We start from the raw sequence: 27,143 nt of genomic DNA, 5'->3' as shown, positions 1-27,143 counted from the left end.
TTTAAAAATATACGTTAATAATTGAATGGAGTGGAAGCTGCTAAAGCACATTGTTTTTTAGCTTACAAGAAATTATAGAATTCGATAAATATTTCTATATATTTAAAAGTTGCTTCGGTAACATAGCTATGGATGTTTTCATTGTTGAATGGTTGCGGCTCGCTGTGATTGTCATCGGTCAGCGTGAATGGCAATAAATTTGTGGCGCTCGCAATCAGTATCAAATCGCATTTATCAAAGGAAAGACACTTGAATGTCACTGCAAAATAAAGAACAGAAACTCAAGCATCTCTTCGATGGCGGCGCTTGGAATGTCTATGCACCGGATATATTAAATCTTGGCGTGGGCGCTCCAGGCACAGATTTATTGGAGCCCTGTTGCGATCTATTTCAACAGGCATCGGCGCATTGCCTGGTGAGTTATCTTATCAGCAACCACCTGTTGTCAATCCACAGCAATAATTCCCGCAACCTTTGTAGAATCGAGAGAAGGACGACAATCAGTCGTTGATCTTTCAGTATGGACCAACGAGCGGCACCTTCGAAGTGCGCCACCAACTTGCGCAATACTTTACCCAAATGTACGCTGGTCCCGTCAACAGGTAATTTCTAACGGTTTATTATATTTATCTTTTAATGATTCAGCATTGCTTGATTTTAGTGAGGACTTGATAATCACTACAGGCGCCACACAGGGCTTGCATTTTGTGCTCTCCACGTTAATTGACTTCAATGGCTTCATCTTTGTGGATGAATTCACTTATATGATTGCCTTGGATAGCATGAAACACTTTACGACCCTTCAGATTGTGCCTCTTAAACTTAACGACGATGGAGTTGATCTCAAAGATCTCGAGGCGAAAGTAAGCCAAAGGCGCTTTAAATCAAACAGTAAAGAGTTTTGGGCCATGTACTATACAATTCCCACATATCACAATCCTACGGGCATTTTGTTCTCGCCAGGTGAGTTCATTAAACCGACAATTCTAACTTCCCTTAAAGGCCTCTAAAGTTGGACAACCGATAGTTTAAAGTTTTTAAATTTTAAAAATATCATGGGGATTCAAAATTTAAATTATATATTTTTAAAAATCAAATTATTTTGAATACATATTTTTCAATACTTGTTATTAAATGTAAGATTGCTTTTCATATTTTATTATTTATGTCAATATAAGATTCTAGCTTTCCAGTAGCTTATAAATGTGTTAAAGTTGAATCGATAAAGATCCCTTTAATCCTCCCACAGATGTTTGTCGTGGCATTGTGAAGCTGGCGCGCAAGTATGACTTCCTGGTGTTGTGCGATGATGTCTATAACATACTCAACTATGTAGAGAAGCCATTCCATTCACGTCTTCTTTCCTACGATGCACGTACGGATGAGGATTTCGCTGGCAATGTCATCTCCAATGGCAGCTTTTCGAAGATTATTGGTCCAGGAGTGCGTTTGGGTTGGTTGGAAGTGCCGCCTCGATTAAAGCTGCAGCTCGACAGAAGTGGAATCATTATGAGTGGTGGCTGCTTCAACAACTACACAGCTGGCATTGTGGCCAGTCTCTTTGAGCTGCAATTGGCCCAAACGCATATAGCAAGTGTCTATGAGGCATACAAGGAGAGAATGTTAGCAACGACTGCGATACTTAAGGCTGAGTTACCTGAAGGTTGTCAATTCTCAGCCCCACGCGGAGGTTACTTTATTTGGATAAAATTACCGGGGGATCTCGATGCTGGCGAGTTTATGGAATACACTTTGAAGCACGAGAAGATCACATTTATAGCTGGTCCACGTTTTGCAATAGAAACGGGTAAAGGTAAGCAATATTTTCGTATATCGATAGCCTTCCATTCCAAGGAGAAACTGGAGGATGGAGCAAAACGATTGTGTTCAGCTCTAAAGAGCTTTATGGCAATTACTGCCGACGTCAAACTTTGATAAGCGAAAAAGAAAAGACTATTTTTAACTGTTTTGTTTTTTTATAATATGGCAAAATATTTTTTATTGCTTGTTGTTGTTTGTTATCGTATTTTAAATAGTGCTTAAACAGATAGGACTTAGACAGTAATTAACTATAAAGATCGTTATCAATTACGAACATGTAATAAAATATGCGTATCTAAGAAAATGTTTTTTGGGCACAATGCTTAAAAATATCACAAATTTGATAAATTTATACAAATATATTCAAGTTGTATTTTACTTAACAATAGTTTGACACTCAACCCATTTGTCATGCTCTTTTAGAATATTTAACAATTTAGTTTTTGCTTTTGTGCATAATACTTTGCTTGAAATGCGTGGCGGCAAATTCGAAGGAAAAAGTAAAACAAAATCCTATGACTAAGAAAAAACAATTCTACTTGTAAGATAACAAGGTTATTCGGTGAATGTGAGGACGATCTCCTTCAGAGAAGTATAAGTGCCAATTATCAGGCCAAGAATGCCCACAATAATCAGCACAAAGTTGCCTGCGATCGATGTAATAGATTAATATATTGTAAAAATGAAACTATGGCTACAAATACTCACTCAACAGCAACCAGGCCTTGCTTAAGCCACTCGTCTCATACCAATGCGTGCAGATCTGAATCAGAGCTGGGAAAGCCAAGCCCAGAGCGGATAAGCAGAGAGCACCAAACAGCGAAATGAACAGCTCCAGATTGGGAATAGCAACAGCCAGCAGAACTGTAAAATAAAGCAAAGGATTTGTGTAAATTCTAAAGGAAAATGTTTTTAAAGTAGCTAATGTTATTACAAATTAATTTTAATGCATAAATTAAAGTTGCAATTTGCATAGCCCAGAACAAATTATTTATGACACTTGATTCTATAACAAGGAAGAATTTTCATTACTCCTATTCTAACTATGTATTTCTATAAAAGGATGAAATTTCGTTAATATCTGCTAATGCTAAGAGACAGACCATAGCTTGTATTTTAAACGGTGCTTAGCGAAGACACGAACCACTTGAAGAAAATTCAATTTTACATTATTTCCATTCATTCTGGGCAAGCTGGCAACTAATAAATACTATAATACTACTATGTAACATTTAAAATGTATATGCTTATAAAGACTTTAGAAGAAGTAGATATATGTACATATGTATCTCTATCGTTAAAAGAAGTTTATATATAGTATGTAGTAGCTCTTGCAGTACCCGATTTCAAATAACAAAATACTTACAAGTGATGAGCACCAATCCAGTGCGCACAGCGTACTCCCAGAACAGCTTGTTGCGTTGTGGGCCCAGCTTCTTGCCCACATAATCGTTCCAGGTGATGTCAATGGCCACGTAGCAGGCCAAGCCGTGAGTGATGTAGATGGCAAATGCCAGCATGCCTTTCACGATCTGTGCTGGACTGCAAAAAGGTTGAATTCCAATTCAGTTTCATTCCAAGAGATTAACAATCAAACTACTCACATCTCGTGCTGTGGCAGATTCAGGGTGATGGAACCCAAGACGTCGGCGCCGTAGTTGAGGTAGCCAAACAGACCCATGCCCACATAGAGGAACACAATCCACACCATGGACACATTGAGCACGCCACAAGAACCGCCAAACTTGTGTGGCGTCTTCATCTCGTTCTCCAGCGGCAGAATGACACCAATGGCCTCCAAGGCGAACAGCACAGTGCCAAAAAACAATGGGAAGTTCTCGATCTTGCCAACAGCATCCTTGCCCTCTGTGGAGATGGGTTCACGGAATATGTAGTAGCAGATGATGGCAAAGGAGACCATGGTTATGAGGTTGGCCAGCGTGGAGAAGGGAGCCAGATACTTGAGTTGACGCACCCAGTTGATGAGTATCAAAGGCACCAAGATGATGATCATGCAGAGACGCACATCCATATTTGTGTCATACACTGCATCCACAATGGACTTGATGTTGGACGCCACGAAGACGACATAGACACAGCATGTGCCCAGTTGATAGATGAGCAGAAAGACATTCACCACAGTGCCAATGTAGGGAGCACAGCACTTGAAGAAGCCCGGACCCTCGTAGAGTGCTGACTCCGCCACAGCGGGATAGTTCATGCTGGGCACCTGAAAAGAGGAAGGAAATGTGAGAAGAGTTTAAGAGAGAAAATGATAGAGTAACTTACTCGCTTGCGACGACACAACTCATACTCTGCCTTGACCAACTGATGTATGCAGTAGGTGCAGATGATGCCAATCACAATGGTGCCTATGGAGCCAGTGACGTAGCCAGAATTGCGGAAGGCATTTGGCATGGCCAGGATGCCAGTGCCCAGCGATCCCTTCAGCAGATGGAAAAGTGTTTCCCAGTTGCTGCAAATGAAATACAATTAAACATGATTAAAGTATGGCAAACATAAAATTGGAGCTAATTAAAATAATAAAAAAAAAATAAAATTATAGAATTCAATTGTTTTTCTCTTTGTCCACTTCAAATTAAATCTCTAATATAAATAGATTATACAATTTATAAAAAATATACATATATAATTTAGAAAAAATTGGTATGTATAACTTGTTTTAATAATTTTATGCCAATTAAATTCTTGTTTCAAACATTTTTTCTCCAAATCGAAGCATTCGCAAATTGAATATTGCATTCATATGAATAATTTAAACTGATCAGAATTCATTTAGTCTGAGCTTATACTAAATGTATACAGACTTTGGTGCCTACTTTAAAGTAATGGTGATAATTATATATATTTCCTTGAAGAGATTAAAAGCAGTACTTTAATAAAAGATGTTCGGATTCTAGACAAATTGATTCTTCTACTTGTTTCTCCTGCAGTTGAGATGTCAAAATTTGGTTTGTGCTTACGTTGTGGGATGCGGAACTTTGCGATGTTCGTAAGGATTGTAGTCGGGATCCTTGGCCGCCTTGCTGGCACCTTTTTCCGCCAACTCAAGCGAGTATTTATTGGCGCTCTGCTGCTTGATGTTGTCCACATGATCGCTGACAAACCCCGGATTGTTGTGTCCATTTTTACTCATGACTGTCAAAGAGAGGGAGAGAGAGAGAGGAAGAGGAAGAGGGAGAATTCCAGTTAAATTTCACTCGTAATGGGCGATAAATCAAAGGAAAGGCAAGGCAAGGCAAGTCCAGTTGGAGAGGCATTATTTAATTGCTGACACTGTCGGACGATGATTATGATCGCGATCTAAGCGCTGCAAATGCAGCTGAAAATAGTTTGACATATTTCTAAATTAAAAGCAGACCCCGCACAATGTCAAGTTCAATGTAAGCGAACGAAGCGTTGCCCCCTCAGCAGATGAGTCCACATTGTAGGTACACACACTATACTATATATATAATATATATGTTTTGTACTTTTATGTGTGTGTGTCGTCAACAACATGTCGTGAATGAAACGTGCTAACATTTTGTAATTGCAGCCAATTTTACTGTCACTTGGCGAGTTGGCTTTGGCTTTGTCGTTGGCTTTGCACTCGTACTTTGTTGTGATTTTCCATTCAATTGATTTAGCTATTTAGCTGTTACCGTTATCCCCCTTTTGTTTAAGACAACAATTGTTTATCTGCAACACACAAACACACAAAAACAAAAGGCAGACAACGCATGCCTTAATTAGAAATCTCGATGTTTTATTGCCCCATTCCATCCGAGTGCCAAGATAAGCCTACGGCCGAGAAATGGAAATTTTGGCAAATCAACGGCAAAGGCAAAAAGTTTTCCGGTTGTGCAAGCGTCGTTTGCAATTAGTATATTTAATTGCCCGAGTTGACTTCTTGACATTTCTCTATTTCACATTGCGTATACGTAATGGGTTAGCATGCAAAGTACAGCTGTGAGTATTATTTGCAAGTGCACTGCTCATTTGCATAAGATGGTTATTTAAAAAAAAAATTAAAACCGTAACAATTATTATAATTTCGTCGTCAGACAGAAGAAGGTCACTTGCAACTGATTCATCAATGATGGTAGACCGCGAGCTGAGTGAATTTTTGCTCGTTGTTATTTTTGTGTTTTCTTCATTAATCTTTAAACCCAAAGCCACATTTCTCACACCCACACATCGAGCTGTTGGTTGTTGCTTAAGATGATGCATGCATAATTTCAAGTACAGCCAGTTTTATTTTTTCTCTTATGATTCGTTCTAGCCAAGATTACGAGTCAGATTTAATATGCGGAAGTCTTTAGAAAACAATGGGAGCCAAATGACTTTAGGGCAATCAATTAATGCATTAATAAACTTCTACATCTATTAATTAGACAAGTATTTTACTTTTTAGGTATGTTAATATCGAATTGATCCCATTCAAGGCGGATCGAATTACCATATAATATTAATGTCATTAAACTGTAGGCAAATCAAATTAAGCTACTGCGCATTATTTTTGGCTTCAATTGTAAATTACTTGAAATTAGAAATTTCCAAATTCTTTTGTCTTGGATTTCAAAAAAGAGCGTCATCAAACTCACTTTTTATTTTATTTTTATCCATGGCCTAAACGAGATTTACGTAAAGACAAAATTCGCAGAAATACTTTGGATAATTTATTCTACGATAATTTATGCGCAAACTAGCTCAAAAATAAAGTAAAAGAAGTATTTTCAAAGTTTGTTTTATTAATGAACTGAACTGCAACCGGTTCAAACCAGATGCGCCCGTTTGTATAATATTTTAAACCTTTGTTGTAGACCAAATTCGAGAGGCGATCACAATTCGCCTAAGATATTTGAAATTTATTTGACAGAGCCACAAATCAAAGAAATTGCGCATTATTTAATGCAAATTGCCAATTGCAAATTGAGCAAATATGCAAATTCAATACGTGCAAGAAATATATCAAATTTTTAAACTAGAATATCCAATGAACCTGATATCGAATTGAAAACTCAGACACTACACTAAAAACGCGATCAGCACGCGACATTTTCTTTGTTTGATTTTTTATTATTATTTTCATGTTGTTGCTGTTGTTGTTGTTGTATTTATTTTTTGCTTTGCGAGCTGAGCTGAGCTGAGTTCGAGGGGCGAGTTCAATGTGCCTGGCTTACAGTCAGTTTGGCCTTAGCGGTGCTTCAGGTGTGATTGACTGTGTTTGGAATTTTGAAAAATTTCAAATTCATTTGTCAGCGTCATGCTGGCCATATCAATTGGTCGTCTTCGACGACGGCGCCAGCTTCTGAACTCGAACCAAGTTGTTGGCCTTGCTCCGCATTTACTTGAATAATTTTAAACGAATTATAAGTTATAACGGCGCAAATGTAATTCCTTTTGTTCTAGTCAACTTTCAATTTCACTTAAAAACGAATCAACGTTTTTTTTGTTTTAGTTTTCGGCTGTAAAGTTATGATTATGAAATAGTCGATTTGCAGTGCAATTACTTCAACAATTGCTATGCATACGAGTATTTAATATTCTTTTTTTATGAACATTTGAAATGCCAAGAGGCAATTCAATGTTTTTGTGTTAGCAAGTGAATCAAGTATTCTAAATTTCAAAATATATAATTTGGGATAAGCATAACTTGTTTTGTTTTTAAGATTGAGCATCTTAAATTATTTAAATTAAATTCTTAGGCCATAAATCATTTCACGAACTGATCTCATTCATTAGCGCATCTCAAAAGCGAGTCAACGAAGGTTTTTCCGGCAAACACAATTGAAACCGTTATCGAGTATCCTCGCTCAAGTTTAGTTGGTTCTATTTTCGTCAGTTTGATCAATAATACTACGTCAGTGTGTGCTAATTTTAAATGCAATTAATTTAGATTTACAAAAGACACATTTTGAGTTCGTTTCAAACACTCTCATCACAGCAAATCTCATCTCATTTCTCGCTCGCCAAATTAATGCTGCGATGTTGAATGTGCACTCAAGCTCGACACTCATGAGTGTTTTTTCGGTGAATGTTGAATGGAGCAGGGGATGACGGGGTGGAGCGGAGTGTCAAGTAATTTGCAAATGCTCTCTCACTTCCGTTGTTAATTAGACTAGACTCGAAAAAAATATAATATCTAGAGAACTCAACTTACCTAAAGCCCTAAGAACACTTTTTGTATTTTATAGATTTTAGGAATAGAATTTAAAATATAATTTTGTATAACACAAATTTTGTTAACGATTATTTTATTTGTAAATAATAATTTGCATTAATGGAATGTTGCACAAATTCAAATTAACACATGCTAATTTAACGAAATTAAAATCGAAAAGAGAAGAGAAGCCGACTCGCGACAGGTGTCAAAATTGGATGAAATCTAACGGATGCGATCTACAATGGGATCGAGACGATCTGCAATATACGATGTGATCGTGTTGACCGCGCGCTAACGACTAAATCAGACCCAACGTGGGTCACCGGTTTTATGCACTGCGCGAATTGTTGTTGTTGCTGTTGTTGTTGCTGATGTTGTTGTTGCTCGACGTCGATCGCGATGCCAGCAGACCGTCAGACAGGCACTCATGAATACTCGTTCTCTCAAGTTACGGGGAGGCACGAAAAAAAAAAAAAAACAAAATCACAGTGACAAAATATATATCATAACGAAATTTTCGAGTTACGATACAGAATCCGGCGATTCGTGCGTGTACCAAAAAAGGACGGAATGAGAACGTAAAGAGATTGTGGTTGAGATACGTTAATGTTAAACTGTTTAGTTAAATGTTATTAATACGCAGCTTTTAACTGTTCTGTTGATATGTAGACTAAAGCTCAATTACTGTACGGCGAAAGCTCTTTCCTCAATTGACATCTTTATGTTACGAGTACGAAACTACGAAACTATCGAAGACATTGCTTTTATTAAATAATTGTTACTACAACAAGATCGTGATGACCATTTAAATTCGTTTCCTTATACTCGCATTTCCAGGTATTAAATTATATAAACTGTATAATAAATCAAATCGAATTAGAATGCCTTTTTCTTCTAACCAATTTGTCAAGTCGCAGCATTGCAATTTGTTTCTTAGTAAATGCGAATATAATATTATCGAGTATGCTTGTAAATTCGTTGTGCATTCTTGTTTGTTTCATTATCGATGCCATGACAAATGAACAGAAAAAAAACGATAATAAATGTAAACAATGTCTGAACAACTTGATGGATCTCTCACTCTCTTTTCGTTTTTGTTTTTTTGTTGGCTACGCTTTCGTGTCTTGGCACAAAGTCGTTGCCAAATATTCGACAACAACAACAACAAGAGCAGCGAGTAATCGTAACTATGGCAAGACTGCATAAAGAACCAGTACAAGTTGAGGTGTAAGGTGTCTTTACTGCATAAACTGCAGCTACCGTGGGTAACTAACTATGGGCAACAACAACAGTAAAAGCAACAACAAAACTGTTGCCAAAATGTGCAATTTACATTTTTTTTGTTGCCTTAATGCACTTTCTCAGGCGATCAACCGGTTTTGGGGCAAAGAGAATTTGCGCGTTTTACGCGAAATTTCATTTACAACGACGACGACGGCCTTCCAATCATTTTGCATGTATTGCGCATACGCCGCGTGTTACAGTTTCATATGGCAGACACTAAGTACATACACACAACAAGCATAAGCAACTATCAACCACAATGAACACAGCAGACCAAAAGCCGGCTAAATATTTGCCCATGCCCATGTCTAGCTACTGTTTACCTGCCTGTTCACCTGTTCACCCGTCTGTCCGTCTGTCTGTCTGTCTGTCCGTCTGTCTGTTCGTCTGCCTGACTGCCTGTCACAAAACCGGTCAAGCGTTACCCCGACTCTGACGTAGTCTTTCTCAAAGTCTACCCCGAGATATTATCGTTTTCGACTGCGACTTCGACTTCGTCTTGGCTTCGTCTATGCTTTCCTCCTCTTGTTTTTGTCTGCCAAGTGTGACGTCAATATCAAACGCTAGACGTGAATCATGTGAATCCGATTGGAACCAGCAGCAGAGATCAATTAATTGCAACTCCAATTCCAAATCTCTGCCTACGCAAATCTCACATAAGCTTTGACACATTTAAACTGATCGCTTATTGTGACGCTTATTGTGTTTATCGCTCTTTTGGGAATGGCTTTATCGTCAAACATTAGGTGCTAAGAGCTGCCTTCAAATTATTTGATAAATTGGTGTTAATTTGCAGAGATCATTTGGGGTTTCCTTTCTGGTTTGTTCAGCTGCTAAATAAATGTAATTAAATTATGATCATCTATAGATTCATTATAGAAACTGGATTTTTCATGTTTATATCATATTAAATTCATTTTAACATTGATTTTGTGGTTTTGGAAGCACACAGAAAAAAACCTTTTAACTAACCAATCAGTGGGTCAGCTAAAACACGCTAATTAAATGTGAAGCAATTTCAAATATAATTTCCGTGCTGTCACGCAAATACAAAGCAGATAAATATGAATTGCATCTAATAATTACATGTGAAAATTCACTCGAAATAATGGCAAACACATATCTGATTGACGCCAGACACAAATATAGAAAAAAAGGTGATGACAATAAATATAATAATAATAGAAACATGTAAATAACTAAAAACAGTTCCATTAGGAGCCGCATTAAGTGTAGCATAATTGTAAATTGTTTTCGCCATGAACTTGTGGCAACACTTATCAACAAACAACAGTTTTATTACAGTGAACACGTGTCATTATCACGGTTAACTCGGGACACTCTTTCAGCTTTTAAAATTAGAATCCATTCGAAGTTTGCCCTTTGGCCTCCGTCGGTCATAACTGGATTTATTACGCGTGCGTCACAACATCAATTCGGTTGTACTTTACATTAGTTGATATTGAAATATGACTGTTAGCCACTCATAGACTGATCATCATCATCAGCGATCATCATCAGTAGTAACCATGTAGTAGGTACAACACAAGTGGATTTGTGTGGCCTAATTGAATGATTACCTTGTTATTGTCAATTTGCGGTGTATCTCAACTATTTGACGTACTATATATTTAATAGAAATAAAAACTAAATAAAAAATTGCGCATAAAATGTTTGTTATGGTAAACTGTAAAATCTGGGTGATGCTCCTCGGCAGCTGTTTGATTTATTCGCTGCGTTCGCGCTCCCAAATTAACATAAAAGGAAGTGTGAATTGAGAGCAGCATTGTTTTAAAGCAATGCTTGATCTACTAAAAAAAGCATCTCTACATTTTTAGAATTAAAATATTTGATAGTGCTGAACTCTTTAAAGAATTCTTAGCAATTTAAGATAGAATTCTATTCCGACTTCTATTGAAATATAAGTCGATTAAGGAAGTTATTTAGCATGTGTCAAAACAATTACAAACAATGAGTGTTGCTCATAAATTAAAATATAATTCAAATATAAATATATAAATAAAGCATCTCTATATTTTTAGAATTAAAATATTTGATAGTGCTGAGCTCTTTAAAGAATTCTTAGCAATTTAAGATAGAATTCTAAGCATAAACTATACCCGACTTATATTGAATTATAAGTTGATTAAGGAAGTTATTTAGCATGTGTCAAAACAATGACAAACAATGAGTGTTGCCCACAAATTAAAATAGAAATATTTCCAGTTCAACGATTGCGTTAAAACTCACTCAATCGCTGAACCTCAATTAGAAATACATCTGGCAATAAAACACATTCTCTGGTGCCTTACACTCTTCGCACCGATTACAACAGTTAAGTTTGGCCTAATCTTTACAGCCGCATACCAATTGAATTAATTGTATGTAAAAGAAAAAAACTCCATTCTGAGTGATATTCTTAGCGGTGGCTGGTTTCCCTTAACACTGCTGATAAGCAGTGAAAACAATGTTTAATCGTAGTCTCCATTTTATCAGTCTCAACTGAGTTACCTGCACAATTTGTCTCGTATTTTGTGAGTCTATTTCTCACGTTTTGCTGTCTGCGTCTCAAATATGCGCTAAAACTATTGCAATAAAAGCAGGCCGAAAAAAACATGCCCAACCAGACAAGAACGAGTATACGAACAGCATTTGGCTAGCAGGTGGATTTTTCAATGTTAATGTTAATGTTAATGCTAAGCGTCATTCATTGTCAGGCACTTTAAGTTTTTTTCGAAGTGATCTCAGTTTCTGTTTTGAGTAGAAAATCCATTCGAATTTTGAATCGGCGAACGCAGCCTGTGCAAATATAGTTCACTCAACGAGTGAGCGGGTTTTGAGTGAAGTTGCTGATCAGATTGTATTAACCGTGTGTGTTTTAAACACAATTGTATTGTAAGATTTGTGCTTTTATTCATTGTGCGCCAACCGCTTGAAAAGCAGTCGAGAGTCGTCAGTTCTTGGCGCACAACCGCTTACGTATACTTAATATAATTTCATTAATCGATTTAAAGTGGAGAAGGCATAAACCATAATGACGGTCATCGCGATTAATGGTGCAAATACCATACCAGATAATGGAACAGTAAGTTCTTAATACACAATAATACAAAAAGTGCTTAGCTGTTATCAGTTGTCCTATAAACTGTTTGATTGTGCGGGACATAAGTGTATATTTATGGATCAATCATTAAAGCTATATCTGTATAAATTCTGATTGCGAGTGGTAATCGAAATGTTCACTATCGTGTGGCGATTTCCCAGTCATTAAATTATCATTAGGGCGACGTAAATCAATGATGTTAATATTATCATAGTTGTGAATTCCTGTGAGTTCTATTTTATTAAATCTATCTCAGCTGCTGACATAATTTGCATGTAGGGGACAAGTTCGTATATCATTCGTCTGGGACGACGAATATTATTTAATAATAGTAAACATTGCCAGCGACATTTCAGTGAGTTCTCTTATCAATTCGCAACTGGTGAATTGCTTAATGACAGCTCGTGAGATGCTCGACAATGACAGAAGTCCGACAGTAGGAATATTGTCTGGTTACCCAACAGCCACGCTGAGCCGAGTGCATTAAACGGATTAGCGTTATGGCTTCAATAAAGGTAGAGTACAATGTAATTGCCAATTTGGTATGAACTGGAGATTGTGGCCATGCCTTGTTGAACAAACACTCGAGAGCACTCGTCGCGATCTCAGATATAACGCCGTTGTCGTGACGTGATACAGCCGCAATTATTTGTTGTGCTTCTCATAAACTTGACCCGCTGGCAGGCGGTAATTAGGCAAATCAGTTCACGTGCAGTTTCCGTAGATTAAATTCTACTTAAATGTATCAATAAAACTTGTTTCACAATCAATCAACAATTGAATGTTGAGAATGTGCTAAGATTATGTTTATTAATCACAATCTTTATAACCGTGATTCAGCATCATGAATCACCAAACACTTATTTTGTATAACTATTTTTAAATCTGGATAAAAGATAAGAACCTATATAGATTTTTAATTAAATAAACATATGGCCCATATGGTTGTATTTTCGATCGTCTGGTCCAAAATTGAATAACAAACGGTGCCTGAGATCTTCAGTTGTCGGCAAAGATTGCAAAATTGCTTCATGACAAGACAAACGAAGTAAGCCGCAACATTGAAACTCAAGGCAGTTTGTACTTCGGATGATGGCCATGGTCAACGCCTAAAAACTTGAAGTGATTTGGTCAGTGAAAGTATTTGTTGAATAACAGTTCTTCAAAAGTGTTGAAACTCAAAGCACAGATGCTTATGCTGCATATCAATTAACATTAAAATGACATTTAATAGTGAGGTGAGTAAAAAGTGATGCGAAGGATGCAAACAGTGTTTTAACTACTCGCTGTACAATGAACTGTGCGCGATCTACGACTCGTCCGCTGTGCATTCTAAATATGCTATTCAAGTTCAACCCAGTTTACGGATTTAACCCATTAAAATCGCTTAATTTGGGTTTTTTTGTGTGTGATTCCCTCGAACGTCATCAACTTATGGAAATGAGTTTCGCATATTGTGCTCCGTCCTTACTGCGTATTCAGTTAACACTTCTCTCGCGAATGTGCCTTGCATACATAATATGTTATGACTGCCGCAACTAGTTGTTGCGTATCCGGTACTTGAGTTGTTTCTGTTATGCCATATTGTTTGCATCTCTCCTGTTTCTCAATATTCATGTTACGAGTGCGACGCCTGTTTTTATTTTTTTGTGAAATTTCTTTCTCATCTTTTAAATGAGTGTGATAAATGATCGTAACCGGTTGTCGGCCTAAATTTAGAATGCATTTATACTCGTTTGTGCCTGTTCAGTATGCAAATTTTACTTAAATTCGGTTCAACTTACAACTAATTTGCGTGCCAGCAGCATGTTGAGATGCTCGGAGATTGCACTAAATTAGCATTCAAGTACGATTTGATTTTGATTTGTTATTCTAGTGTGTGACTGTTTTTTAGTTTTCAATTAGTTAAATAGTTGCATTTGCTGATCTCAGTGCAAAGGTCACATAAATTAAGTGCTTTAAATATGTTACAAAAATAATGCATGACTGCGGGGCGTATGCGCAATATCCAGCCAATATGTCGCGCTGCTAGATTTCGTCAAGTGGCTCAGAGTATCGTTCACTGCGTTTGTCGCTAGTTACGTTAGTTACGTTCGCCGATAGCTGCCGATAGATGGCGCTATCTTGCGTCGCCGCACAAAAGTATGCAACGCTTTTTGTTTGCACATCGATGCAAACGCTTATCGGAAATTTAAACATTTTTTTGCAATTCATGCTGCGTACAATGAAAAAGGCAACATTATTTAATTTAATTAAATCAATTTATAATCCATTAATAGATACAAGGACAATTATTGAGCTGAAATCAATGTCGTCTTCATCTAATCTGCTCTCGCAGTGATTAGTTATAAATTGAGACATAAACTCGGTCAAGTTTAAACAATTTCGCCATATTCAATTGATTTCTACTTAGCGAAAAATCTAAAAAATTTCCATATGCTCAAATCGAACCGCTTCGCACTGGTTGAGTTAGACGAGATCGGTATTGGTTCGATTTTTGCAGCGTTGTCGGGTAACTTGGCACGTTTCGAGTTTCACATGAATAAATGCGCCGCAAAGAAACATAAATTGATTTAAATTTGCAGTTGTTTCTCACACACACACACATACGCGTGAGTGTATTTATATAGAGTATATATATATTTATATATTTTGTCGTGTGTCTTTGGTGTCTGAATTGGCCCTTGAGTTGCGTTTCATATTTTTGGCTATCAATTGTTCGTAATTTGTTTGGGGTAAACGTCACACAATTCAATTGCCGCCCAATTGAGTGAGCTGACTGACTATAATAATATATGTCTCTGTTCGCCGTTTGCCGTTCACTGTTCTCGGTTCTCGCTTCTCGGTTTCGACCCGTCACGTTTATTGGAAAGCGGAAAATCGGAGCGGAGACTGCAACTTCATGACGCGGCAGTCGAGAGTTTTGCGCAGTTGAAATTGGCATCGAATGGTGAGCTGCCTTCTTTTTAGAGCGTGCGACGATGTTATTATTATTATTTATTTATGGTATATGCCATTTGGGCTCTTTCTTATCTAATGGCATCGCTAATTAATTAGAGTATTATTTGCCATGCATATTGTATTGAGTTTTCCACGTAATTCGTGTGTCTTATCGATATACCCTGTAGGAAAGTCTGAGGATTGAGGGGTGTATTACAGTACTAGAAATTAATTGATAACTATTTACTTAGATCTAGACACTAAGCGGTAATCTTTGTTCATTTAGCTGTCAGCAAAGGGAATTAAGATTGTAATTTATCGATGTGTATTATAAATAGGGTGTCGAGCAGTTCATATTATCGTGTAATTAGCATCGATGGATTTATTAGGCATAACTGATTCATGCCAGACTATTTAAAAACTAACTTTTATATACTATATACTTTTCTATTCTATTGTATTGAATAGTAGAAGGTGCGCTCTCTTTCTCTCTCTCTCTCTCTCTCTCTCTGGGAATCTTGGCGGCTTGTGACGCATATGCCTTATTAGTGAAATTGCAACGGAACTGATTTGCAATAGGCAATATCGGGTAATAGCCTCTGTTTGAGCCATATGAGGGCCGAGCAAGTTTCCTTTTCGCTGGAAGTTTTGCACTTTTCATTATCAGAAGCGGAACCAGACGTTGAAAATATTGAATGCACTCTCCACTTCAAACGGAGTGCGCTCTCTTTCAAACAATTGCGTCTCTCTCTCTCTCTCTCTCTCCAGTTCGCTCTCTTTCTTTCTTTCTCTCTGGGCTTGCCGTTGCCCGTGAAATCGTAAAATCGTCAAATCGGGGGGTTTTACTCGCTCGTTTTTGTGCAAAGGTTGGCATTCTTGTTCTGTTTGTCAAACCGTGCGGTTGTCAGAACTTTGAAAATTTTCTTTTGCAACGTCTTGGCGACGTTTTTAATTCATTTCTTTCGGCACAAAGAAAAGGCAAAAGGCAACGCAAAAACGTTGCATATTTTTCAAAGCCAGAGCGGTCGCAAGTTCTTGAGAATTGCATTAGTAATATTGCATTTTATCTTTATCCAAAATTAATAAAAAAAAAAATAAAAAAATCGAGTCTCAATAGTTTGCACTAAATTTCCTCATTCAAATTCTATTTATATTATTGTAACAAGTGTTTGGAAGTTGCTGGAAAACGTGTCGCAACGCGTTTACCGAGAGTTTACGATATACGTTAAACGCGCTCCAGTTGCCATTGCCGACAGGATAACACACGCCCCACACACCCCAGGATAATCGCTGCTCGTGAAAATGAGTTTTCACAAAAGCGACTCACGCACGCCGCTAGCACCGGCGGAATATACCGTAAGTACTCTTAGCTCTCTCTCCCCCTCTCCCACTTTTCCGCTCTAGGTCTAGGCTCGAGCGCAAACATTGGGAATTCCTTGTTTTTTGTGACCCACCTTCACATCAATTTGTCGACAAACATTCTGATGTCTGATGAGAGTCTCAGATCTAATCAAATAGCTTTGCGCTTATCAACTCCGTTTTGCAATGATAAATTTCTAGAGCATGACTCTTATTCTTAGGTAAAGCCATGACTCGGCTTTGCTTCTATTGCTGACTAGGTCATATGATATAAAGCTGTGCATTAATTGTCATTAGCAACCATGAGCTCTTAACCCTTTGCTATTGATTGATCGCCTTTCGCATATATTATATTAATATTAGTCTATGCAAATCAGTTTGTTTGAAATGATAACAAATTAGTCCCGAAAACTGAAGCCTAATTTCGGGGATGTTTTTTGTGGTCCGCTTGCTCCTGTTTCTGTTTCGTGTGTTGTTGTTATGAGTAACATAGCCATAAACCACCCTCACCGACTGTTAGATACTCCTAGACACCTAGCCCTAATGTTGTTGTCTCTAATGTTTACTGTTTGCTTTGCTCGTCTCAGTCTGTTAGTGGAATTTTCCACTCGCGTTGCCTGTGCGAGCGAACGCCTTGCACTTTTATGTTTGCCTGGCTGCGATTCGATTCGAGTCGAGTCGAGTTTTATTGGGCAGGGGACGAAGTAGGGCATTCAGCAAATCGTCTATAGCTGACTTAGCTGTCGCGACGTCGTCGACTTCTTCGACTTCGACTACCTACTGCGTCAGCGTTTTTCAGGGTTTCAATTTTACGAACTACAATTTCGTGGCTAAAAAATATGCCATTTATTGTACTTTGACTTGAAAATATTCAACTGTCGATTTGTCAGTCTGTCATTTATGTTGCTGCTGCGCAAGCGCCGTTGATGAATTTGCTGCGTTGCTTTTCTACAAACTGGCACAATAAAACATTCGATTGCATTTGGGAATTTTCCATGCCCAGAAGTCGCGCTCTAAAAGCGTGTCCAGATTCTCAGCACTTGCAGCGTAATAACTCGACTTGCTCGCTCTCTCTCTCTCTCTCTCTCTAACTCACTCTCTCACTCGTATTTACTTCTATTGAATTGCATCAGCCGCTGTGCACTTGAAACTCGACTGCAGAGTCACACATTATGTTCAGGCATCAGGTAATAAGTCTCTACCTCATTACATAGTCTCTAGTTTCGCAGATGTTTATATTTGAGGAACATTAATTCCTGCAGTTCGTTATGTATTAAATTGCAATTCGATTGACACCCGTTTCCATCGGTATCTAGAAATTGTAGAGCCCCTTTTTAAACACACATATGATACTCGTATCTTATCTAACATAACATATTTTTATGCATTTCGAAGGTGCCCCAAATGCATATGACATTTGGCACACTGCGAAGAGAGGGTGAAAAAGCCACAGCTATAAATCGTAGCTAGGTGTTTGCATTGACTGATTGCTGACAGTTTTTTTTTTGTATTTCGCTAGAAATGCAACAGACCGCAAAGGGAGAAGGGGGATGAAGAAGGGGGTTGGGGAGCCACGTGATGCACATTTCTCGTCGCCAGCATTTTAGCCAGTTTTGTTAAAAACTTTCCACTACAAATTGTTTGCATTTGTTTCGTTTTCGATTTCGATTTCATTGCTCTGTTCGGTTCGGTTCTGTTCTGTTGCTTATGTAAGTTCAATGGCATGCAGCTATTGAGCCAAGTTGACAGTTTTAATTAGAAATATCGCAATGTACATGAATGCATGTTCGATGCCGCCTCTCGTACGCCTGCGAATGTGGCTTAGTCATTGTCCTAGGATTGAGAGTTCTATTTGCTGTTTGTGATTTCGTCATTGCATGCAAGGGAATTAATACTTAATACTCTCTTTACATTTCTAATTACTCATTATTTGCGCACAATTTGTAATAACACGTTTCGAGATTGTGCCGAGATTTCAGCTTGAGTTTTAAACTCTACGGGCTTCTTATCGCTGGCTCCTAGAAATTACCGATGTTATCGATGAGTGGGAAATACTTGAAAAATTATAAACAAATGGAATACCCATTGATTGATGTGAGTTTCGTGAATTTGCAAATTTTATCTAGAAATTTCCATAATGATTACTGTCGCTAATTATATTTATTTCTGTGCTGAATCAGCTCATGTGAGCTGATAAGAATATATGCTATTTATAATTATTATAATCCAATACAAGAATAAGTTATAGCTCAACATTTGTCATCAATTATTTTACACGGTATTTTGTCTTATGTAATCGACACTTAAGCGTATAGTCATCCCTTTTTTCTGATGTTTGATTCGCAAGTTTAAGCAATTGAGTTGTCTTCTTCCTCTCTCCCCTAGCTATCTATTACAACAAAAATAAATGACATCGCTATCTCGGCATTCGATTAAATCATTTTTGCAAAAGCATTTATACAAATATTTGCGACCTAAAACACTTTTGCCATCTCATCGCTTGTGTTCATAGTCAATTTATCTCTGCTTATCTCTGTTATCAATGGGGCAACATTGCTGCAGCTCGCAGCTAACGGAACTTGCCGCCATATTGAACTTGAACTGCGCCAATGACACGTATTGAGAACTGAATGCTCTTTAGGGGAGCAAATGCAGTTTGCAGTTTGCAATTCGTTCGCTTCCAGGTTGCATTTTGTTCTGTTGTGCTTTTGTTCTTCTTCGCACATGTTTCTTATTTTTTCTATACTTTGTTTTTTCTGTTTTGTTGGCTATGCACTTTGCTGTGCTTGCGCTATTTGCGTAGCTGTTGCCGCCATTTGAATTCGAGTACAAATTCCACTTCCCTCGCTCTGCAAACTCAACTCGAAGCAACGAAAAACGCAAACGCAGTTAAATGAATTTCGTAATTGTTACACTGTGCATGAAGTTTCCGACTTTAGAATTATTGCACGCGACACAACACGAAATGATTGACTGACGGAATGTGACGTTTATAAATACGAGTATGACAATTGCATTATTTGGCGCTAAAGTTCAGCTCAACTTTTTGCACGGCACAGCTGCCCAATTACATGTAAACAAAACTATTTTTATATTTAGTTAGAAATGGCGTTTAGCTATTTTTAGCAACAGCTGATATACCCTACACTCCACGGGGTATATTTAACCCATTTCCAATTTCGCTTACTACTCTGCTTACTGAAGCGTAAAACTGTCAAGTTGTCGTTTGGCATATGCGAAAGTTGTTACGATTTATTGCCTCTCAAACTCATCAACAGCTGGGCGTGAACAATAGTTTTTTAATTGCATTTCTCCAAGTTTCAAATTATTTACCTAATAAATTATATTACATAAATTATAATTAATAGTTGTCGCTTGAATTGCATTGTTATCAAGTACATTAAATTAAAATTCAAACATCTGAACAATAATAGTTTCAATTGCATTTCAACTTGTGTTACGTACTTCTCAAAATTTATAAATATTTATGTAAAAAATTATATTACATAAATTATTGTATTGTTTGAAACAATTAAACTAATATTCAAACATCTAACGGATATCGTTTTGAATTCGCCGCAAAAGTTGTTGCGATTTATTGCCTCTCAAAGTCATCAACAGCTGGGCGTGAACAATAGCTTTTCAATTCCATTTCTTAAAGCTTAAAAATATTTACGTAATACATTATATTACACATAATTAATAGTTGTCTCTTAAATTTCATTGTTGTCAAACACTATTAAAATAAAATTCAAACATCTGAATTTACCGCGAATGTTTTTGCGATTTATTGCTTTTCAAAGTAATCAACAACTGAGAACAAAAATAGTTTCCAATTGCATTTCAACTTGTCTTACAAACTTCTTAAAATTTAAAAATATTCACGTAATAAAATACATTACATCAAATATAATTAATAGTTGTCGCTTAAATTGCCTTGTTGTCAAACACAATTAAATTAAAATTCAAACATCTGACGGATGTCGCTTTGAATTCGCCGCGCAAACTCGTTGAATCAGCTCGCTTGGCAAATTCGCCGCGCAGGTGCTTGTGACTCGCCGCTGTTACGTGTGGCGCTGTTGTAACAGTTTCCTGTGCAGGCCCATAGATGGCGCCAGCCGCATTCCGACACTCAACAAGCATACGCACCGTTGTCGCTTGCGCGGGATAAATTGCCGCGCGTAAATAAATAAAATGTACAAATTTTTGGCGTTTGCTTTAATTAGTAAATTTATGCTGCAATTTTTTAATAAACTCAAATCGCTGTCAAATCTGAATATTTTGATGTCTCTTTTTGGGCAGTTGATTCAATTTGGACAAACCAAAATAAACATAAAATTACTACAAGAGGGCACAATTTTTGGCCATGGCTGGCTGGCTGTTGTTGTTGCTGCAGTCGTAAATATTTTTCGCACATTTTTTGCGCAAATTTACAGCTTCCTCATTAATTTTATTTACGTCGCACTTGCTTTAGTCGCGTTGCTCGGATCATGTCGCTTTCTGTGCGGCGTCGCACTGATTTTGATCAATTTATATGTGGGAGCACTCACAATACGGATTGTGCTTTTTTTTGTTGTTTTTTAATAGCCACCTCGCTGCGACTCACGTTTCCCCTTACCCCTCAAACGCTTGCAGCTGCTCTCTCTCTCTCTCTCTCTCTCTCTGTATCTCTCTTTTCCACACGCTCGCTGGGGCACGTGTGATCTGATACAATGTGTAGGAAACAATAGAAGGCAACGGGCAGCAAGCAAACCGATGACGACATCGAGAAGCTCGATCTAGCTACGACTAGCTGCTGCTGCACCCCCAATGAATGTATCTCTGGCTACACCTACAGAAGCCGAAAACCGACAAAAAAAAAACCTCGATTGCGATCAAATCCCGTCACAAACTGCTTGTTGCTCAATTGCCAGAGCCCCTAGCGTTAATGCAGTCGTAGTTGTTGTTGTGATTGTTGTTGCTGTTGCTCAGCCGTGTGTCCCACTATTTATTTGCAGCTATTTGCAAGAGATCATAGACAACTCTCTGAGTGCGCCACGTCGCAGCAGTGTCTCATTCTGTCGGCTGCTGGCTGCTGTCCGCTGGCTGCTGCGGCCTGTCGCTTTTCATTTTGGCCACAAATGTGCATATAAACGGACGACATTGGCCGTGAACGCGAATAGATTTTACATTGCTGGTCTCTTTCCCTCTCTCTGGAACGTGAATTGAACGTGTAAACGTCGCGCATGTCGCTCGAACACACGAATTTGACATTTAGCTCGATCTCGATCTCGATTGCGATTGCGATCACAATTTCAAACACGACACACAGTGCAGTGCAACGCCATCAAGCTGAACGCCACAGCCGGAAAACCGCCATTGCCGCCGCGTCAGCAGCCGCAGGATCACGAGCTGAGCAGTCTTGGCTCTAGGGCAAGGGAAACACGACTATCGAGTGCTGCGCTCAGTCGTCATAGGTTGAAAATGTCGCTGAAACGAGGCGGACCACCGCCGGCGCCATCGAGCGGTTCCGCTGTGATGACAACGTCATTGAGTGCGTCTAGTTTGGATCAGCAGGTGCGACTCAAAGACTCAAAGAACAAAAAAATAAATAAAGAATGGGCTGAGAGACAACGTGATCTTGTCGACTGCGTGGGTGATTAAGTGTGTGATAGTGTGTGTTGTGTTCTGTGTTCTATATTCTTCTTCCGCATAACAATTTGACTATTGAACTTGAATATTGCGCATACGACGCGTGTTGCCAAAAAATGTCGCTATACGCTGCATTGTCGGGCGTTTTGTTTACCAGCTCTTCTTGCTGCAATTGCTGCAGAAACTATTCGTTTGACGACCAACAAAATATTTGACATTGCGCATAAGCATTGTCAAGGTCAGAGAAATCATTTGCAAATCCAGCAAACAAGTAACCATAAACTGCATTTATCTTGCTGACAACCACAAAAAAAAAAATAATGAAAAAACTACGTAAATCAATTCTTGGCTCGCTCTCAGCATCAGTTGATAGTCCCTCAATGCGGTTTACATAAGCATTCGCTCTTTAGCTTTTTCGACTGCACTCTGCAATCTTTAATTCATTGCATACATATTCTCAATCCGATCTCTCTTTTGCTTATACTCGTATATGTGTTTTTCTTGCAGAAAATTCCGACGGTTGTGACGGTCTACGATAGCGAGAAGAAAAACGGCAGCAGGAATAATGCGAACATTGGGCAACCCAAGTGAGTGTTCAATTCATTTTAGTGTTCGATGCCATAGCAAAACGTTTGCTATTCGCTCGTTCAAATATAATTTACAATTAAAATTTAAGTGTGTGTGTTGGTGCACTCGGTGTTGATGCAACAATGTACAAGAATATCGATAATGAGTCCTCGACTACAATGTTTGAAATGTATTCATCCTCGGATAGATTCATACGCTCCGATATGGCCGATGTGCCTGTCCAGCAGGCGGCTGGCTCGACTCTTCCCCTGGTGCTGACCCGTAAAAAAGGCGGCGACGATGGCGAGGATGGCACCTACAATCCCTTCGAGCATCGCAAAGTGGTGCATCCAACTTCGTAAGTAAAACACTGAAGGATATTTTGATCCGCTTAAGCTTAAATATTATTTGGTGAAGGATGCCTTAAAGTTGACCTCATTCATTGTAAGATCGTTCTCCAAATATAGATGATCTATTTTCATATTATTTCTTTGCCTATGTCAACACGTCGTATACTCGATTGATTCGCTTATATAAACAGCTGATATTATTGTGCGCACCGCATGTGATTAAGATAAATCAATGACTAACTAATTAATTAACGTCATTGAACTTTTGCCTAGACTTTGATTTCTCGCCGCGATTGCCTTTTGTAATCTAAATGAAAAGGAAAAAATAGACAGACAGAACATAACAGAACAGAAAAGAACAGAACAGAAAGATCGGAAATGCAAATTGCAATTTTATTGACATTGTCCTTGGACTTTAAATGAAAAAGCTTCCACACTAAAAATAAAGTAAATTCGCAAATAGACAGAGAAAAAAATAAATAGAATTAGGTATGAAAAGAAAAACCCAAAACAAATGTCGAAATTTCATTGCACGATTCGTTGGCAGTGCATAAATGTGTAACAAGAGAGAATAGTTTGAGAGAGGGCTAGCGCCATAAATGTACACTAAACAACAAAGAAGCTAATTGGCTGCTAAATATGCTGAAACTACAAATAATTGATTCACTCTTCAGAATTGATGCACAAAACAATTACCAGACAATTAGAAGCTGGAATTAAGCTAACAAATAACACAGCATCACACGATTGTGTGACGTCTGTGTGTTTGTAGGTGTGTGTAGCTTACTCGTATATTAAGTATTGTTGGCATTACTCTCGCTCAATGAGGCAACAACAAATAAGATAGCTAAATAAATTCTCTTATTTTTCGTAAATATTTTGGATGCAACTTAAGATTTCGTTTTTATTTTGGCAGCCAGACTGGTTTTCTTTTAACCTATTATAGATATAATATAATAATTGTCCATATTCGACTTGTCTAATGCACTTGTGCAATATTGATCTCGATTTGCAGCGATATGGAAACATTTGTGCATCTGCTCAAAGGTTCGCTGGGCTCCGGCATTCTGGCCATGCCCATGGCCTTTGCCAATGCCGGTCTTTGGTTCGGTTTGATTGCCACCTTCGCCGTCGGCGCTCTCTGCACTTATTGTGTCCACATCTTGGTGAAGTGTGCGCATATTCTGTGCCGTCGCCGCAAGATTCCCATGATGGGATTCGCCGATGTCGCTGAACAGGCTTTCCTCGATGGTCCGCCGGCATTGAATCGCTGGTCCCGCTTTATACGCTTCATGGTGAATACGTTTCTGGTGTTCGATCTGCTCGGTTGCTGTTGCATCTATCTGGTGTTTGTGGCCACCAATCTGCAGCAAGTTGTCGATGTCTATTTGGAGACACAATTGAGCGTTCGCCTGTGGATTGTCATTGTCTCAGCTCCGCTGGTCTTCATGTGTCTGGTGCGCAATCTCAAGTTTCTGACACCCTTCTCGATGATTGCCAACATTCTGATGTTTGTCGGCATCGTCATCACGTTTGTCTACATGTTCTCCGATCTGCCAGCGCCCGCTGAACGCGAAGGCATTGTGAAGCCAACGCAATGGCCGCTCTTCTTCGGCACCGTCATCTTTGCTCTGGAAGGCATCGGTGTAGTTATGTCCCTGGAGAACGACATGAAGAACCCCACTCACTTCATTGGTTGCCCATCGGTGCTCAACTTCGGCATGGGTCTGGTCATTGGACTGTACACGCTCGTTGGATTCTTTGGCTATCTGAAGTACGGCAGCGAAACCGAGGCCAGCATTACGCTGAATCTGCCAAAGGAAGACAAGTGAGTTGGCATCTCAATCGATATATTCAGTTGATTATAAGTATATTTAACTTATTCCAGATTGGCTCAATCTGTCAAGCTGATGATTGCCATTGCCATATTCTTTACCTTCACGCTGCAGTTCTATGTGCCCGTCAGCATTCTGTGGAAGGGCATTGAGAGCAAGATTTCCGCTGCACGCCAAAACATCAGCGAGTACGCACTTCGTGTTTCACTTGTGGTAAGTCTTGAATGCTTTATTTATTTGATATATACTAAATAATTGTTTATTTTCTAGGTGCTTTGCTGTGCCATCGCTGTTGCGCTGCCCAATTTGGGTCCATTCATCTCCCTCATTGGCGCCGTTTGCCTCAGCACTCTGGGCATGATTGTGCCCTCGATAATTGAGCTGGCTGTGTATTATGAGGAGCCTGGCTATGGCACCTTCAAGTGGCGACTGTGGAAGAACTCGGGCCTGATACTATTCGGAATTGTGGGCTTCGTGACGGGCACATATGTGAGCATACGCGAGTTCCAGGCTGAGTTCGCTGGTGGACATGAGAAGTGAGCAAAGATGTCGAAAAGATGTCTCACGTTATGCTAATTTAATTTAAATTAGTTTTAATAAAACTCTTCTAAGCACAGGGATATCTAAGTTAAGTTTTTAACTAATTTTAGGGCTAACCAAAGTTTTGTAAGATTCTCCCTCTGCTTCTCACATCCATATCTTAATTTCGCAACTAAACAAACCAAACAAAACTAAACAAAAAGCCAGCAAAATCATTCTACAACTCTTCAATCAGGCCAGGCGCAAGCAGCTTTCTACTTACTTTTACTTTTAGCTCTATCTTTATCCTAACATATCTAAAACTCTAAACGCTCGACCTAAACCTCTACCGATATCCAAACACAAAGTATTTGATTTAGTCGATGCCGCATTACTTGTCGTTGGGCAATCGTAATTGTGGCATCAAAGTTATTTAGAGAATTCTACTAGAAGTGATTTCGTAAACGTAGTGATCTTTTGACAACAAAACAATATAGTTATAGTAGTTGTAATTAGTTCCTAGCTGAACTAAATTGGTTACACACCAAAAACAAAAACGAGAAAAGATTTAAAAAACAAACAAACAAACAAACACAAACACACACGCATAAAGTGTACAAAAAACTATACACAACATATTTTCATTTTGTTATACATTTTCGTTTATTAAATATTGATTTTCCGATTTGTATGCCCTATTTAATAATCATGACATATTATATACATATATACATATAAAATACCTATAGTAAAGGAGACCAATTGCATAAATCGCAAATAAAATTTAAAACAAAAAAATTGATTTAATAAAAATATAAAATGTACCAAATGTTTTACTAATTTTGGGGGTTAGTGAAAAGTATTCTAAGCAGGGAAATGAAAAGTTTGCTTACGATTTACACGACTGAATATATGTCGTTATATGTAGTAGACATTCTGCTGCTCATATTAATTTATTGTATTTTACTATTTTGTTGTATATTTACATAAAAAGTACCTTAACAACACAAAAATATGAAAGATATTGGAAGATATTATGATTATGAAAGCCTATTGGATAAGCAAAGTCTTGCCGTTTAAGACGCCTCAAATATCTAGGTGGAAGTAGCTTTCTAGGTAATAGGCTGCGGAGTCTCAAAAGCCTATAAAAATCCGCTCTTCGGCAGTATACAAGCTTATTTAATGTGACGCCTGAAAGTATGCTCTAAGTTTTATTGTTGTATCCAGCACAAAAGTATGCTAAGGTTATGACTTATTAAAGTTTGTTGCATACTTTTAGGTTAGTTTGAAAATCTAATTCTTTTTGTAGGAAATCAAAAACAAAAACCAAATGTCAATAAGGATGAACATACATTTCATTTGTTAGAACACTTATAAAAATATTAAAAGGGAAATACGTTTAAAGAGTACAGGTCAATTTGGAATTTTCATTTTAAATACAATAACTTAGCGATACTAAGAAAACAATGTAAAGCACATAGTTTGTAGAGGAACAAATATTAGCAAATATCTCACTAAATAAAATTGGATATTGCAACGATTTTTAAATAATTTGGTAAATAGAA

The 27,143-nt window shown here is 38.1% G+C and overlaps 3 protein-coding genes across 5 annotated transcripts; 2 read left to right on the top strand and 1 right to left on the bottom strand.

The window, feature by feature from the left end:
• Positions 1-105: 105 nt before the first annotated feature.
• LOC133845988 (uncharacterized) lies at positions 106-2,125 on the top strand. Its single transcript, XM_062280687.1, has 4 exons — positions 106-415; positions 481-602; positions 662-963; positions 1,250-2,125. Exons 1-4 carry the CDS (start codon positions 254-256, stop codon positions 1,933-1,935), a joined length of 1,272 nt encoding a protein of 423 aa, XP_062136671.1. The 5' UTR covers positions 106-253; the 3' UTR covers positions 1,936-2,125.
• Positions 1,973-8,296, bottom strand: LOC133845986 (proton-coupled amino acid transporter-like protein CG1139). The gene is made up of 7 exons (XM_062280685.1): positions 7,988-8,296; positions 4,806-4,980; positions 4,111-4,297; positions 3,426-4,051; positions 3,188-3,363; positions 2,530-2,685; positions 1,973-2,468 (listed from the first exon to the last, which is right to left on the bottom strand). The coding sequence occupies exons 2-7, from the start codon at positions 4,976-4,978 to the stop codon at positions 2,377-2,379; spliced, it is 1,410 nt and encodes a 469-aa protein (XP_062136669.1). The 5' UTR covers positions 4,979-4,980; positions 7,988-8,296; the 3' UTR covers positions 1,973-2,376.
• A 3,935-nt stretch (positions 8,297-12,231) lies between these two features.
• Positions 12,232-26,407, top strand: LOC133841050 (proton-coupled amino acid transporter-like protein CG1139). 3 transcript variants are annotated; one of them, XM_062273299.1, is made up of 6 exons: positions 12,232-12,359; positions 22,815-22,894; positions 23,083-23,232; positions 24,240-25,052; positions 25,113-25,272; positions 25,330-26,407. In XM_062273299.1, exons 1-6 carry the CDS (start codon positions 12,309-12,311, stop codon positions 25,597-25,599), a joined length of 1,524 nt encoding a protein of 507 aa, XP_062129283.1. In that variant the 5' UTR covers positions 12,232-12,308; the 3' UTR covers positions 25,600-26,407. The 3 variants fall into 3 exon arrangements, with proteins under 3 accessions (XP_062129283.1, XP_062129282.1, XP_062129284.1); XM_062273298.1 differs by lacking the exon at positions 12,232-12,359 and adding an exon at positions 16,193-16,673; XM_062273300.1 differs by lacking the exon at positions 12,232-12,359 and adding an exon at positions 22,065-22,232.
• Positions 26,408-27,143: the final 736 nt, after the last annotated feature.

The sequence above is a fragment of the Drosophila sulfurigaster genome, chromosome 3 (genome assembly GCF_023558435.1).
Source record: "Drosophila sulfurigaster albostrigata strain 15112-1811.04 chromosome 3, ASM2355843v2, whole genome shotgun sequence".
Lineage (NCBI taxonomy): Eukaryota > Metazoa > Arthropoda > Insecta > Diptera > Drosophilidae > Drosophila > Drosophila sulfurigaster.
Note: the sequence above shows the minus strand (reverse complement) of the source record. Positions and strands in the feature narration are given on the sequence as shown.

Coding starts and splice junctions, on each gene's coding strand:
- LOC133845988 (XM_062280687.1), top strand. CDS start 254: ATGTCACTGCAAAATAAAGAACAGAAACTCAAGCATCTCTTCGATGGC. Junction 416..480: donor AGGCATCGGCGCATTGCCTG/GTGAGTTATCTT, acceptor CAACCTTTGTAG/AATCGAGAGAAGGACGACAA. Junction 603..661: donor TACGCTGGTCCCGTCAACAG/GTAATTTCTAAC, acceptor GCTTGATTTTAG/TGAGGACTTGATAATCACTA.
- LOC133845986 (XM_062280685.1), bottom strand. CDS start 4,978: ATGAGTAAAAATGGACACAACAATCCGGGGTTTGTCAGCGATCATGTG. Junction 4,298..4,805: donor AAAGTTCCGCATCCCACAAC/GTAAGCACAAAC, acceptor TTTCATTTGCAG/CAACTGGGAAACACTTTTCC. Junction 3,364..3,425: donor AATCTGCCACAGCACGAGAT/GTGAGTAGTTTG, acceptor ACCTTTTTGCAG/TCCAGCACAGATCGTGAAAG.
- LOC133841050 (XM_062273300.1), top strand. CDS start 22,140: ATGTCGCTGAAACGAGGCGGACCACCGCCGGCGCCATCGAGCGGTTCC. Junction 25,053..25,112: donor AATCTGCCAAAGGAAGACAA/GTGAGTTGGCAT, acceptor AACTTATTCCAG/ATTGGCTCAATCTGTCAAGC. Junction 25,273..25,329: donor CACTTCGTGTTTCACTTGTG/GTAAGTCTTGAA, acceptor TTTATTTTCTAG/GTGCTTTGCTGTGCCATCGC.